Consider the following 13,632-nt stretch of genomic DNA (forward strand, 5'->3'; position numbering starts at 1 on the left):
ACAAATTGCAGGATCACCCTTCTTATGGATTGGGCAGAGCACACTTAAATTCCAATCGGCAGGCATGCTTTCATCCGACCATATTATGCATAAGAGCTGATGCATGCACCTTACCAGCTCCTCGCCGCCATGTTTGAATAGCTCAGCCGGCAGTCCGTCGGCGCCCGCGGCTTTGTTGTTCTTTAGCCGCGTTATCGCTATTCTCACCTCGTCATGATCGGGTAGCGGAACGACAATTCCGTCGTCAACGATTGGGGTATCGGGATCTTCACTTTCTCTGTGACATGCGCAGCTGTCACTGTTTAACAGGTTCGAGAAGTGTTCCCTCCATAATTTAAGATTGCTCTGTACGTCAGTCACCAGTTCGCCGTCTTTGTTCTTACAGGAAAACGCCCCGGTCTTGAAACCTTCTGTAAGCCGCCGAACTTTCTGGTAGAATTTTCGGGCGTTGTTCCTGTTGGCCAGCATCTCAAGCTCTTCGCACTCACGTATTTCGGCCTCTCGTTTCTTCTTTCGGATAATACGTCTCTCTTCCTTTTTCAGCTCTCTGTAGCGATCCCACATGGCTCGCGTTGCGCCCGATCGCAGCGTAGCTCTATAGGCGGCATCCTTTCTTTCTGCGGCAGCATGACATTCCTCGTCGTACCAATTGTTTTTTCGGGCTCGCCGGAATCCGATTTCTTCTTCGGCGGCGGTACGTAGGGAACGAGAAATGTTGCTCCATTGCTCGTGCATGCCGGTTTGTTGGGAAGTGCTCTCTGAGAGCAGGAGTGAGAGTCGAGTGGCGAATCTTCTGGCTGTCTGTTGTGATTGCAGCTTTTCGATGTCGAACATTCTTTTCGTAGGTAGATGTACGTTTTTTGCTGCACAGAGGCGTGTGCGCAGTTTGGCTGCAACAAGGTAATGATTCGAGTCAATGTTGGGTCCTCGGATCGTACGTACATCTAATACACTAGAAGCGTGTCTTCCATCTATCACAACATGATCGATCTGGTTTCGCGTTTTTCGATCAGGAGACAGCCAGGTAGCTTGGTGTATCTTTTTATGCTGGAACCTGGTGCTGCAGACTACCATGTTTCGGGCCCCGGCGAAGTCGATCAGCCTCTGTCCGTTACCGGATGTTTCGTTGTGCAGGCTGAATTTTCCGGCTGTGGGACCAAAAATTCCTTCCTTGCCCACCCTGGCGTTGAAGTCGCCAATCACGATTTTTATGTCGTGGCGGGGGCAGTGCTCATACGAACGCTCCAAGCGCTCATAGAAGGAATCTTTGATCGCATCGTCCTTCTCTTCCGTCGGGGCGTGGGCGCAAATTAGCGATATGTTGAAAAACCGGGCTTTGATGCGGATTGTTGCGAGACGCTCGTCCACCGGAGTGAACGACAGTACTTGGCGACGAAGTCTCTCTCCCACAACAAATCCGACACCGAATTTGCGCTCCTTTACATGGCAGCTGTAGTAGACGTCGCAAGGTCCTATGGTTTTCTTACCTTGCCCCGTCCATCGCATCTCTTGGATGGCAGTGATGTCAGCCTTTGTATTTAGGGTGCGATATATACATGGCCCGACACTCGAGGTGTAACCAACTTCAGACCGCTCGTGCCCGTACATCAGCTGTCTGTTAGTTGGCTAAATGACAGTCCAGAGTATTGTTTACAAGCGTGAGGAAGCATTTTGCCGAAAGTAAACGCGAAAACTAAATGTATGGCCTGTTATTGGTTACATTTCGAGTGCCGAACCCTGTACTGCTGCCAATCGATTTGGAACTGAAACGTTATCCTATCTTCACTCTTTTTTTTAGCCATTCTTGGTCCACTCGAGCTTTGTGGGACGGTGCCGAGTCTTGTTGAAACGTCCATGGTCGGCCACCGAAATGTTGTATGTCTCTCAAATCTGACTTGTTGCTGCTTTGATGTCAGATAATGCGCCTTTTGGATCTTGGAAGCTTGACTTTGAGATCATTTTTCAGTATGTGGCAGATATCTTCAATTTTTTCGCCATTGGATTAGCGCTTCGTCGGGGATTTCACACAAACTTCGTACACAACTTTTGCAAACAACTTTCGCTGAGTATTACATGGATATTAATCGAATAAATTTTCACTGAACCTATTAAAAAAATCTTAAAAGCATGTCTTGCTTAACTAAATTAACCTACCCCTCTTAAAATAGTTCCAACTTACCTATATAAATTTCCACATCATCATTGCCAACCTCATCGCCACAGTCAACAGCAGCAGTGTGGGCAAAGCGAACATCACTGAATTCATTAACTGGACTATCGGCCAATCCCACATCGGTGCACGCCTCTAAATCGGGCTCCACATTCGCTTCATCCAGGCCCTTCAGGTACGTTTCGAGTAGGTAATTTTTCCCCAATTCGCGCTCCCGCACGCGATGCTTCTCCTCTTCAATTTTTGAAATTTGCCGCTCTTTTTCTCTGTTTGTTTGTGTTTGATGCGGTTGTGTGTGCATATGAAAAGAACAATTTGAACATAAAGGTGTAGCGAGAAAATTGCAAAAACAAGAGCAAACATGAGTGAATAAACAATGCATAAATAAACGAAATACGCAGCAGCGTTAAAAGTATTTTACATTAGAAGTACTGTTACATACAAAAGTGTGCTGAATGGGAGAATGAGCATTATATTTGCGCGTCACTAATTTTAATTGAAAACAATGAAGAAAATTGCGTAAAAATGATGGTGACTGGGAAAATAATTGCTGCTTTCTCTTATAATTTTTTTACTTAGCATCAACCAAAATTTTAATAGACATAATTTTAAAGATGTTTTTTGTTAGCGCCATATATTACCGAATTTCTCCTCGAATTTTTCAGTGCCGATTTTGGGGCTATGTACCTATGCACATATGTGATACACTCAATTAGAGTTGTCAGAGTGGTTGTCGCTACAACCAAAATGAAATGTTACAACAGGTGGATTTGTATCAGACACAGCAGCAAAACGGTGGTTCCAGCGAAAATCTTAATGAAATCATACAAATCGTCGTTGTCCGATAATGGGTGGTTAGTCGGAAAGTTTATCGTCCATTGAAATAAAGCGAGAAAACATTTAGAACATTTGCTTCACCAATTGGCGTGCCAATGGTGTTGGGCAAATTTTAGGATAAGGACAATTAATAAATAAATATTGATTAATTTTTTTTTTTATGAATGCAATCAAATACTAATAATTAAAAATAAGTACTATACGGGAAGAGTAATTTATTTAATTTTGTTTAATCATTTTGATACATTTCTGCGTTTTGACCACATTTTGTTTGCTAACCATGTTGTAAATTTATTTTTTTATCTTTTCATTTTGCACTTTGTAGATAGACGGCAACCTCTCAAAAGATTTGTTTAATATAACTTTACCTAAGACTTCGCTGAGTGCTACGGATGCCCAAATCAGCGGAAAATTTCGATCCCGGCATTTCGGAATATTTTTAAAGTAAACTTGAACACCGAGATCACGGGATTAATATATGCCAACTCTCGGTACATCAGAGCGCGAAAAAACCGAAATCCCATAATTTTGGAACCACATTCCTATTTGGAACCCATTTTGTTGCATTGCATTTGATTAAATTTTTTTTAGTTTTAACGTTTTATATAGTATGTTCAAAAATATTTCTAATCAGAAGTGCTGGTAACACCCATTAAAATTATTCAGATCGTGCTCGTAGTTTTTATGCCCGCGAACTTGTGCGCAAGGGTATAATGCATAGTTTTTTTTTTATTTCCATTTTTTTATTGTTAATTAAATTTTATTTTATGTTAATTCCACTTTACTTAGTTTTTTAAATTATTTTGATTGATATCATTAATTTTTACTTTACTTTATTTAATTAAATTCTTTATTTTATTTGTATTTTATTTTCCTTTATTTTATTTAGTTATTTTATTTGCATATAATTGGATCACATTTTGTTATACTTAAATTTTATTATATTTACTTCATTTTAATTAATTTTTTATTTATTTTATTTTATTTCACTTAGTTGATTTTTATTTCATTTTATTCGGTTCAACTTAATTTTATTGAATTTTGCTTTACTTTATTTAATTTAATTTTTTAATTTATTTCATTCTTCATTTTATTGTATTTGTATTTAATTTAATTTTTTTATCTAAATTTATGTCATTTTATCTCTTCTAATTTTATTTTTCTCCTTTGCTTCCTTTTATTTTATTTATTTTATTTTATTTTGCTTTACTTTATTTAGTTAAACTGTTTTTATTTATTTTATTTGTATATAATTGGATCTCATTTTGTTATATTTAAATTTTATTATATTTACTTCATTTTATTTATTTTTTTATTTATATATTTATTTTATTTTATTTCACTTAATTGATTTTTATTTAATTTTATTCGGTTCAACTTAATTTTATTTAATTTTGCTTTACTTTATTTAATTTAATTTTTTAGTTTATTTCATTCTTCATTTTACCGTATTTGTGTTTAATTTAATTTTTTTATCTAATATTTATGTCATTTTATGTCTTCTAGTTTTATTTTCCTCCTTTGCTTCCTTTTATTTTATTTTATATTGTCTTACTTTCTCCTAAGTTTGCTTTTCTCTCTTACTATATTTCATTTTATTTTTTTATTTTGTTTTTAGTTCTTTCTTTTATTTTTATTTTATTTTTTTTTATTTGTGTTTAATTTTATTTTATTTGATTTTGCCTTACTTTACTTTATTTTAATTTACTTTTTTAATTATATTTTTAATTTTTACTTTATTTAATTTAATTTTAATATAGTTTACTTCATTTATTATTACTTTTTCCTCTATTTATATATTTTATTTTATTTTAGTTACTTTATTTTTATTTCATTTTATTTAGTTCAACTTAATTAAATTTTATTTTATTTATTTTTTATTTAACGTTTATGTTAATTTATTTCTTCAAAATTTATTTTGTTTTTTTTTTAATTCTGCTTTACTTTATTTTATTTAATTTTTTATTTTTTATTTTGTTTATTTCATTTAACTTTATTTTGGCAATTTTTTTAAAATATACTTTATTTTCTATTTTGTTTGATTTTGCTTCACTTTATTTTATTTATTTGGTTTTTATTTATTTCTTTAATTTTATTCATATTAATTTATTTAATTCAATTTAATTTAATTTTATTTTATTTTACGTTATTATTGCCTTATTACATTTTAATCTTTCATTATTTTTTATTTTTCTGCACACTTTTGTAAATGACTGTGTCAGTAAAGTTACATAAGCTCACCTTAACAGAGCCAGCTGGCGATGTATGGTTTCGTCCTGTGCTAGAATAATTTTCAGAAGCCTCTCATTTGCACTTACGCCTCCTCCTAAACCATCCAGACCATCCGTAGCCAACAACGTATCCTCTCCCAATGCCTGTTCGATGGCAGCAATGTGTTTGCTATTGCTATTGCCACCATGCGCGTTGGTCAGAGTGTTGCCAAGACCACTGAAAGCGGCGACAGCACGTTGCGAAACGCGTGGATGCAACGTATTCGCCTGTGCCAACCAACTTACCGTAGTTGCTGATTTGTATTTGCGGCGACGTAGACGCGCGCTACGTGAACTGCCCACCGGGCTGCCCATGCCGCTGTCCTTATCCGTGGAGAGCAGGGAAGAGACCTGTGTATTGAAATTGAGGGAAGGCGAACTGGAACGCTGCAATGCAGCAGGTGACGCAGTGAAAGTCGCACCATTGGTGGTGGCGTTGATGGAGTTGGCGGCAGCTAGACGACGGAGCAGTAGTTCGCACTAGTGGATTAGATGTTTGGTTTAAAGAGGCCGAGTTGAAACCACAGTTAGTGTTCGTGGAACAATAGCAGCGGGCAGGTGACAGGTGGTGTTGGTGGTGGTGTTGTGGCGTCCAAGCGGTGATGCATGCATGCATGAGTGCGTGCGTACATGCGTGCACATATGCAGTTCAACGGTTTGCAGCGTGATTCGATGTTGTGGTTGCATTGCATTTTCGTTGTTATTTCATTTTTTTTTTTTTCGTTTTGTTTAGTCATGCAAGAAAGAAAGAAAATGGAACGGAAATATTGGCTTTGAAAAATGGCATAGTTTTTCGAAAGCAAAAATTTTGCGTGACTCAACACTTAGCACTAAAACAGAATTGCATGTCTTACAAATCGCAAATTGCTTACTAACACCAGCAATAACAATAACAATACATGGTTGGCTGGCAGAAAGAAAAAAACTAAGTGGCAAACTATGCTTCACCCAAGGGCTTGTAGAGTAGCCGGAAATTTTGTAAAGTTTTTCAACAAAAGTTTAAAACATTTTGCGAAAACTGCCAAAGGGAAAGTGTGAAGTGAACTGTTAACTGTGTGAAGTGAAAAGTGAGTAACGCCAACGATTTGAAAAATTCTCGACATAGTGACAGCAATAAAATATTATCGAAATAATCAAAGAATTGCTAAATACATGCGAGTACTTTGCTTAACTGCCTTCCTACCAGCCTACCCGCTTTCACCTCGACCGCTTTAAGAACTTTCACAATTTTGGTACCCTGCAAAAGACAACCTCAACAGCTGCGGTACCCACCTTAGGCGGTTAGGGTCCTATCGAAAGCAATTCACAAGCCATTGCGTGACTTGTTTGCTTGCCTGACAGTTACAATGCGTTGCTGTTTACGCAAATCATTGTGTGTAACTTGCATTTTTATACCCATGCGCTATTGGGCACAAAGGTAATATAATTTTGTTCACATCACGGTTATATGTAATAGTTGTCGGACCGTCTGTCCGTGAGACAATAACTCGGGCAGAAATCAATACTTTTGAAACAGGGCGAAATCGGTCAAAAACCACGTCCGCATTCCAATTTAGGAAATAGGATGATCCACACCCATGTTCGGGTAAAGGCGCGTATCTCGATAACGATTTCGAAGGTTCACCCAAACTTGGTAGATGTATTGCTGCCCACCTCATTTCGATCCGATACAATTTCATTGAGATCGGGCAAAGTCCACGCCCACTTTTTAACGGGGTTAAGACAAAATTTTCATTCGTCCCATCCGATGTTATAAGCTACAACTCTTTTTCTATATGAGATTGCTTGGTTCCAAAACTTAAAGACCAGTTTTAATTAAATTTTACTAAATAGTGCGTGGGTATATAAAGTTTGTTTCGGAACGAATTTAGCACTTCCTTACTAGTTAATTTTCGAAATGTCCTTGCCTCGCCTTTTGCTCGTAACTGTTACCAACCGCTCGTCAGTGTCAAACCTCAACGTCAAGAATAATTTTGCAAAATGTACATCGATTTTAAAGAAGGCTTACTAGCCACTTTATTGGTGAAATACCCACAACAACAATGATCATTATAGAAGTTGATTGCGAGCAATTTTTTTCGGAGAATGATTTTCAGAGGAGAAATAAGTAACTTATGGCATTTAGTTAATTCAAAATCTCGAATGTGGTACACTTTAATCCAAAACCTACTGCTTTACTAGGAAAAATTTAGTTAAAATATGGGAGAGGTCATTTGACAAAGGAAATGAGATACTTAAAAAAACAAAAACTACCAAATAATTTATAAAAAATGAAAAGAAAACAACCAAGTTTGATGGGAAACTGCCAACAGTGGCAATAGTTATTCTGCGGCTCTTTTCACACAAATTCGCACACTCGTCCAATCAGTCGTTGTTCAGAGGGCAACGCAGTTGAATAGGTGAGAGCTGTGTTGATTTTTTCTGTTTCGTAAGTTCTTTCGTAAACAAAAAAAAGTCACTGAGAGCCGGTTAACAGTTTGCTGTTGACCACGCCTCTGCAATCTGTGTAATACTTGAAATTGATTTTTCCATTCATGTGAGAGCGACCAGAAGTCTTGATTACAGAAGCCGAGCTGGATACGCCTCTTTTATTACATTTCTTTTAAATTTTATCTTAAGCTGCGTGATTCAGACAGCTAAGATCAAGTGAACTCAGATTGCTTTTCCAGTTAAAGTAGTTCTCGATTTTGTGTAAATTCCAGAGCGGTGCTTTAACTTGGAGAATAAAGTAATTTGAAGATTGTATTCTCTTTTTTCTCTTCGCGAAAATATATTTCGTTGCATCCATATATTTTCCACATCGTATTTTGTGCCACCTTTTTTCGATTATTTAGTTCAATAGTGACATAACCCGAGGATGATTCCATGTGTAGAATTCCACGCACGAGAAGAACGATGCGACCAAAGATGCCTTCTATGAGCGTCTGGAACGTTCCTAGGAGCACTGCCCCCTCCACGACATAAAAATCGTGCTTGGCGACTTCAATGCCAGGGTGGACAAGGAGAGAATTTCTGGTCCCATAGTCGGAAAATTCACCCGAAAACATCCAGTAACGGGCAGAGGCTGAACGACTTCGCCGGAGCCCGAAACATGGTACTCTGCAGCACCAGATTCCCGCATAAGAAAATACACCAAGCAACGTGGCTGTCTCCTGATCGAAAAATGCAAAACCATATCGATCATGTTGTGATAGGTGGAATACACACTTCTAGTGTTTTAGATGTACGTAGGATCCGATAGCCCAACATCGACTCTGATCATTACCGCGTTGTAGCCAAATTACGCACACCCGTCTGTGCAGCAAAAAACATATATTTACCTACGCAAGGAATGTTCGACATCGGAAAGTTGAAATCACAAAGGACAGCCAGAAGATTCGCCACTCGACTCTCACTCCAGTTCTCAGAGAGAACACCATTTCTTGTTCGTACCGCCGCTGAAGAAGAAATCGGATTCCGGCGTGCCCGAAAAAACCGTTGGTACAACGAGGAATGTCATGCTCCCTCAGAAAGAAAAGATGCTGCCTATAGAGCCACGCTGGGTTCGGGCTCAACGCGAGCCATGTAGAATCGGTACCGAGAGGTAAGAAAGGAAAAGAGACGTATTATTAGAAAGAAAAAACGAAAGGCCGAAATACGTAAGCACGAGGAGCTTGAGATGCTGGCCAATAGGAACAACGACCGAAAGTTCTACCAGAAAATTCGCCGGCTTGCAGAAGGTTTCAAGATCGTGGCGTTTTCCTGTAAGAACAAAGACGGTGATCTGGTGACTAGCTTCTATGCAAAATATGCTCGGATGAACGTATGGCTGCCAATTGAGAATTTAAATGTGCTCTGCCCAATCTATAAAAAGGGCGATTGTGTGAAAGACCATCATCGAACTGATTGGACCTTATCAGTGTGGCGTTAGATCTGGAAAGTCCACCATCGACCAGATATTATCAGGACGCAAGATGCACACTATCTTCTCGTCGACTTCAAAGCTGCATTCGACAGTACAAAAAGAAGTAGCCTATATGCTGCGATGTCTGAATTTGGTATCCCTGCAAAACTAATAAGGCAAAATGACGTTGCTCAATACCAGCAGCGCCATTAGAATTGGGAAGGAGCTCTCCGAGCCGTGTGATACCAAACGAGGTTTCAGACAGGGTGACTTGCTGTCGTGTGACTTCTTTAACCCGATGTTGCAAACGATCGTGCGAGCCGCAGAACTTTATCGCTCAAACACACTTTTTATAAGAGCGTACAGTTGATGGCGTATGCCGATGATATTGGCATCATCGGCCTTAACAACCGCGCTGTTATTTCTGCCTTTCCCAAACTGAATAAAGAAGTAAAGCGAATGGGTCTGGTGGTGAGTGAGAACAAAACGAAGTACCTTCTGCCATCAAATAAACAGTCGGCGCTCTCGTGTATCGGCACCTTGACAGTTATGATTTCGAAGCTGTAAAAGACTCGCTTATTTAGGAACCCGCATTAACACCGATAATAATGTCAGCCTGGAAATCCAACAAGAATCTCCACTTGCCAACAAGTGTTACTTTGGACTAAGTAGGCAATTGAGTAGTAAAGTCGTCTCTCGACAAATAAAACTAGCACTCTACAAGGCTCTCATCATGTCCGTCCTAACGTATGACGCAGATGCTTAGACGATGACAATATCCGTTGAGGCATCGCTTGGAGTGTTCGGGAGAAAGATTTTGCTGAAGATTCTTGGACTTTTGCTTGTTGGTGATGTCAAACAGCGCAGGCGATGGAACAATGAGCTGTACGAGTGCAAGAGAAGAAGAAATATCATAACCAAAAAAAAAAATCAAAAAAATTTTCAAAATGCAGAAATTACCACAAGCTCTTCTTTTATGAAATGTAAAAAATGTATGGCAATGTCTATTCTCAGTAGGCCTCTTCTATTAGCATTTCTCCGCTTACTATATCTATGCTCAACTAGCTTAACGAAAAATTTTCATGCGAAAGCAACAGCAAATTTATCAAGCTAGATTCGCGCTAGCGAGTGTGGTTGTACCTCATTAGACTGGTATACGAACACATACTATATAATTTAAGGTAGCTCTATTCCCGCGTTACCAATATATGTACTATAGGTATGCTCATTTATACCAGCTGCTTCATTTATTCGCCACTTTCTAACGCTTGGTGAAAAGAAGAGGCCTAGTATCTGATTGATCACTCAATGATTTTGAACGAACAGCTCTGGTGTGCAGTAGACATATTCTAACACACCAATCCGGGTGCTGCTTGCAGGCCCCGACATGTTTGTATTGCATACGACACATGAACGAATCCTGCTTGCCATTCGCTAATTGTCATTTGTTATTTTTATTTTTTTCAAACAATAAAAACCTTTTAAATACAAAATAAAAAAACGTGATGTTTTTAGTTACATTTTTGTGAAAAAAAACCCAAGAATCAAGTGGTTTAATGAAAATATATATTTACTTTTACTTAGTGAAGCATAATTCGCATTCAGTAGCTCATAGAAAATGGAGATGTGGGGTGCAACAATGGGCCAATTGGTTCCTCAGTAATACAATCTCCTGTCTTGCGGTTTGTGCGTCACATATTGGATTTTTGTATACAAGTACTTACATAAATATATTTTTAAATAGTGAAGATGGTCCTATAATCGGACTTTTATAACCAAAATTGCCGAAGTTACTATGGCATATTGTAGTTTCTGACGACAACAATCTTGAATGGTACCGCAATGGACGTATTTGTAATACTTGTCTAAAAAGGCCTCTTTTCCTTGCAGTGAATCATCTTACTCCAAAAAACTAGTAATTCCAGACAACTCCGACGAAGCTTAGCCTTGGTCGCATTTTAATGGAATTTCGTGCCGTTACATTATACATATGTATATCCGAGTTCATCTGTTTACAAGTCAAGCTGTATTCAACTTTTTGATTAACTACCTATGAATGTGCGTGCGTATCTACACCTAAGTTCTTTGTACATTACACCTATGCTCTTTGCAAACTAGATAAATAAATGATCCATAGATTTCCAAGACTACATAATCACACAGCCCAAGAATTTTGCACGCAATATTGTGACATGATGGCAGAAATAAATGTGCACTCGCGCTTACCTCCTTTCTTGTAGTACCATCATGCACTGGCAACACGTCGAACACCTTCGCTTTCCCATCTAAATACTCTTCACAGTGACGATGCTGCTTGACAATGGCGTACTCGCATGCCTGCGTCAAGCAGTTACCGGCGATAGAAGCAGCCCTACTAGTTGCGGGAACTGTTAGCGCCAACGAAGGCGCAGCAGGGAAGCAACCACCAATAGTCAATTCACCGCTCACAGCGAGCAATGGATCGCAATTTTCTTTGGTATTCGTTGATGTTTTTATTAACATTGATTGATTGATGGCTGTATTTGTAGTGCTGCTGGACATTTTGCTGTTATTGTTATTATTATTATTGTTGTTTTTGCCAGTGTTGACATTAAACGTATGCTGCTGCTGCTGGTATTGTTTCTGTTGCAGCTGCTGTGCGTTTTGATAATTGAGCAACGCACCAATCAAATCCGCACACGTTGTATTAGCATCCACACCTGCCACCCAATGCTTTTCTCCATCCACCCAAACAGCTACGTTGTCAGATAATGTTTCCATTGAACCGAACGACTCGCTGTCATCACCGTCGTCCATCTCAATACCGCCCGTCGGCATACCTTTACGTGAGTCAACGGCAAAATTAACGTCATCACCAACAACCGTCGATGCGATGGAAGCCATACCGGCGACACTATCTGTATTGCCATTGCCATCGACATTGCCCTCATCATCATCAACAACATCGATTCCAATATCGACAGCGGCGGCGGCTGTGGCTGTAACACGGGTGCCGGTCACTTCATCTTGCAGTACCTTTTCATTTATTTCACCAACGCCAGCTCGATGATCATTTATGTAAGCGTGTGTGTAGCCAGTAAAACCAATATTTATCGCTCTACCCATCGCTGTTTGTACTGCTGTTGTTGGAGTTGTCAATGTAGTTGTTGTTACTGCTGGCGGCTGCTGGTAAAATGGCTGTCGCCGTTGGCTGGAGTTGATGGGGTTGGTGGTGGTTATGGTGGTAATGGGGGTTAAGGTGGTGTTGGTGATGATGGTGGTACTGGCTTTAGTTCGCGTAAATTGATATGTATCTTTGGCCGCCATGGTAGCTGTCATCATTGCTGTCCCCACAGTCGCTCTGTGTATGCCTGCGCGCTTTTCGTGCGGGCAATTTGTGCTAGAAGTAAAGGAGAAAAGATTGGAGAAGAATTTCAATAATGATATAGTTAGAAAATATACATACACACATCCATACGTTTATACATAAATAAACATCCCGTAGGGAAAATATGAATTAGTCTCAAAAGTACGAATGTAATTGGGTAAAAATAGAAATCTTAAAGTAAAAAAGAGGATGGAACAATAAGTTCTTCGAAATTATAAAAAAAATATAATATGTTGCCTCCACATATTGCATATTATACTTATCAATAAGCTTCTTTGAAAAGAACCAACTTTAAATCCTCAGAAAGATGGCTGCAGCTGCCGCAAGAACACTCCTGTGTGGATATCCGCAGTCATAATAGCCAAATTAATATGTTACAAATTGTGGTGACAACAAGGTTTATTCTTTTACTTTCATTAATTTGAAACATGAAAAAGCGCTCGGAAGTAAGAGATCTGTGTCGAAAGAAGAATTAATTGATGTCCCAAGAATTGAATATGGGTACTTCTGAAGAGAGAAGGAAAAGGTAGATAGCATCACTTCATAAAACTCTCCAGTATGTTGCAAGCTACCATAAAATCTAAACAGTGCTATAATACTTCATCCAAGGTAGCAATTGAAGGTGGGAATATTCTAAACGCGCTGTCTAAGGGGCGCAACGTTGGTTTCTTGAGCCCCTGGACATAGACACATTCCTAAAAATTGCAACGCGGATGAGTTGGCAAGAAACGAAACTGATCTTAAATCAGTAAACTCTCCCCCACATATGGGCATCATTTTATCCTCAAGTAACTTCTGGATCGAGTCGACCTACATCGCGCTAGTCAATATACGGATCACGCAGCCCAGTTGTAAGCTAACTGGAGAGATCTTTTCTAGAAGGAATTAACACAGAACTAGGTGCCGAATCAATCAAGACTAGCCTGCCATTAGTACAGTGGGTGGTATCATCACCAGGCACTGCCTAATCAGAACAAATGGGAACGTAAGGGGTTTTACTCTAAGGACTTCCGTCGCAGCTGCAGAAAATACAAGGAATACGTTCTCTGTCATGGTCCCCCTCTTTTTTTCCTTGTTCACTCCACTCGGAAGCATACGACCTCGA

At 39.0% G+C, this 13,632-nt stretch overlaps 1 protein-coding gene across 1 annotated transcript in view; it reads right to left on the bottom strand.

The window, feature by feature from the left end:
• The window catches only part of LOC129242379 (uncharacterized), a 30,632-nt gene extending 18,109 nt beyond the window's left edge, over window positions 1–12,523 (bottom strand). The window contains exons 1-3 of the mRNA XM_054878987.1: window positions 11,387–12,523; window positions 5,249–5,757; window positions 2,180–2,436 (exon numbers count right to left, since the gene is read on the bottom strand). Of these exons, the coding sequence (XP_054734962.1) occupies window positions 2,180–2,436; window positions 5,249–5,757; window positions 11,387–12,481 (1,861 nt within the window). The 5' untranslated portion in view covers window positions 12,482–12,523. The remainder of the gene's footprint in view (window positions 1–2,179; window positions 2,437–5,248; window positions 5,758–11,386) is intronic.
• Window positions 12,524–13,632: the final 1,109 nt, after the last annotated feature.

The sequence above is a fragment of the Anastrepha obliqua genome, chromosome 3, assembly GCF_027943255.1.
Source record: "Anastrepha obliqua isolate idAnaObli1 chromosome 3, idAnaObli1_1.0, whole genome shotgun sequence".
In the NCBI taxonomy this organism is placed as follows: domain Eukaryota; kingdom Metazoa; phylum Arthropoda; class Insecta; order Diptera; family Tephritidae; genus Anastrepha; species Anastrepha obliqua.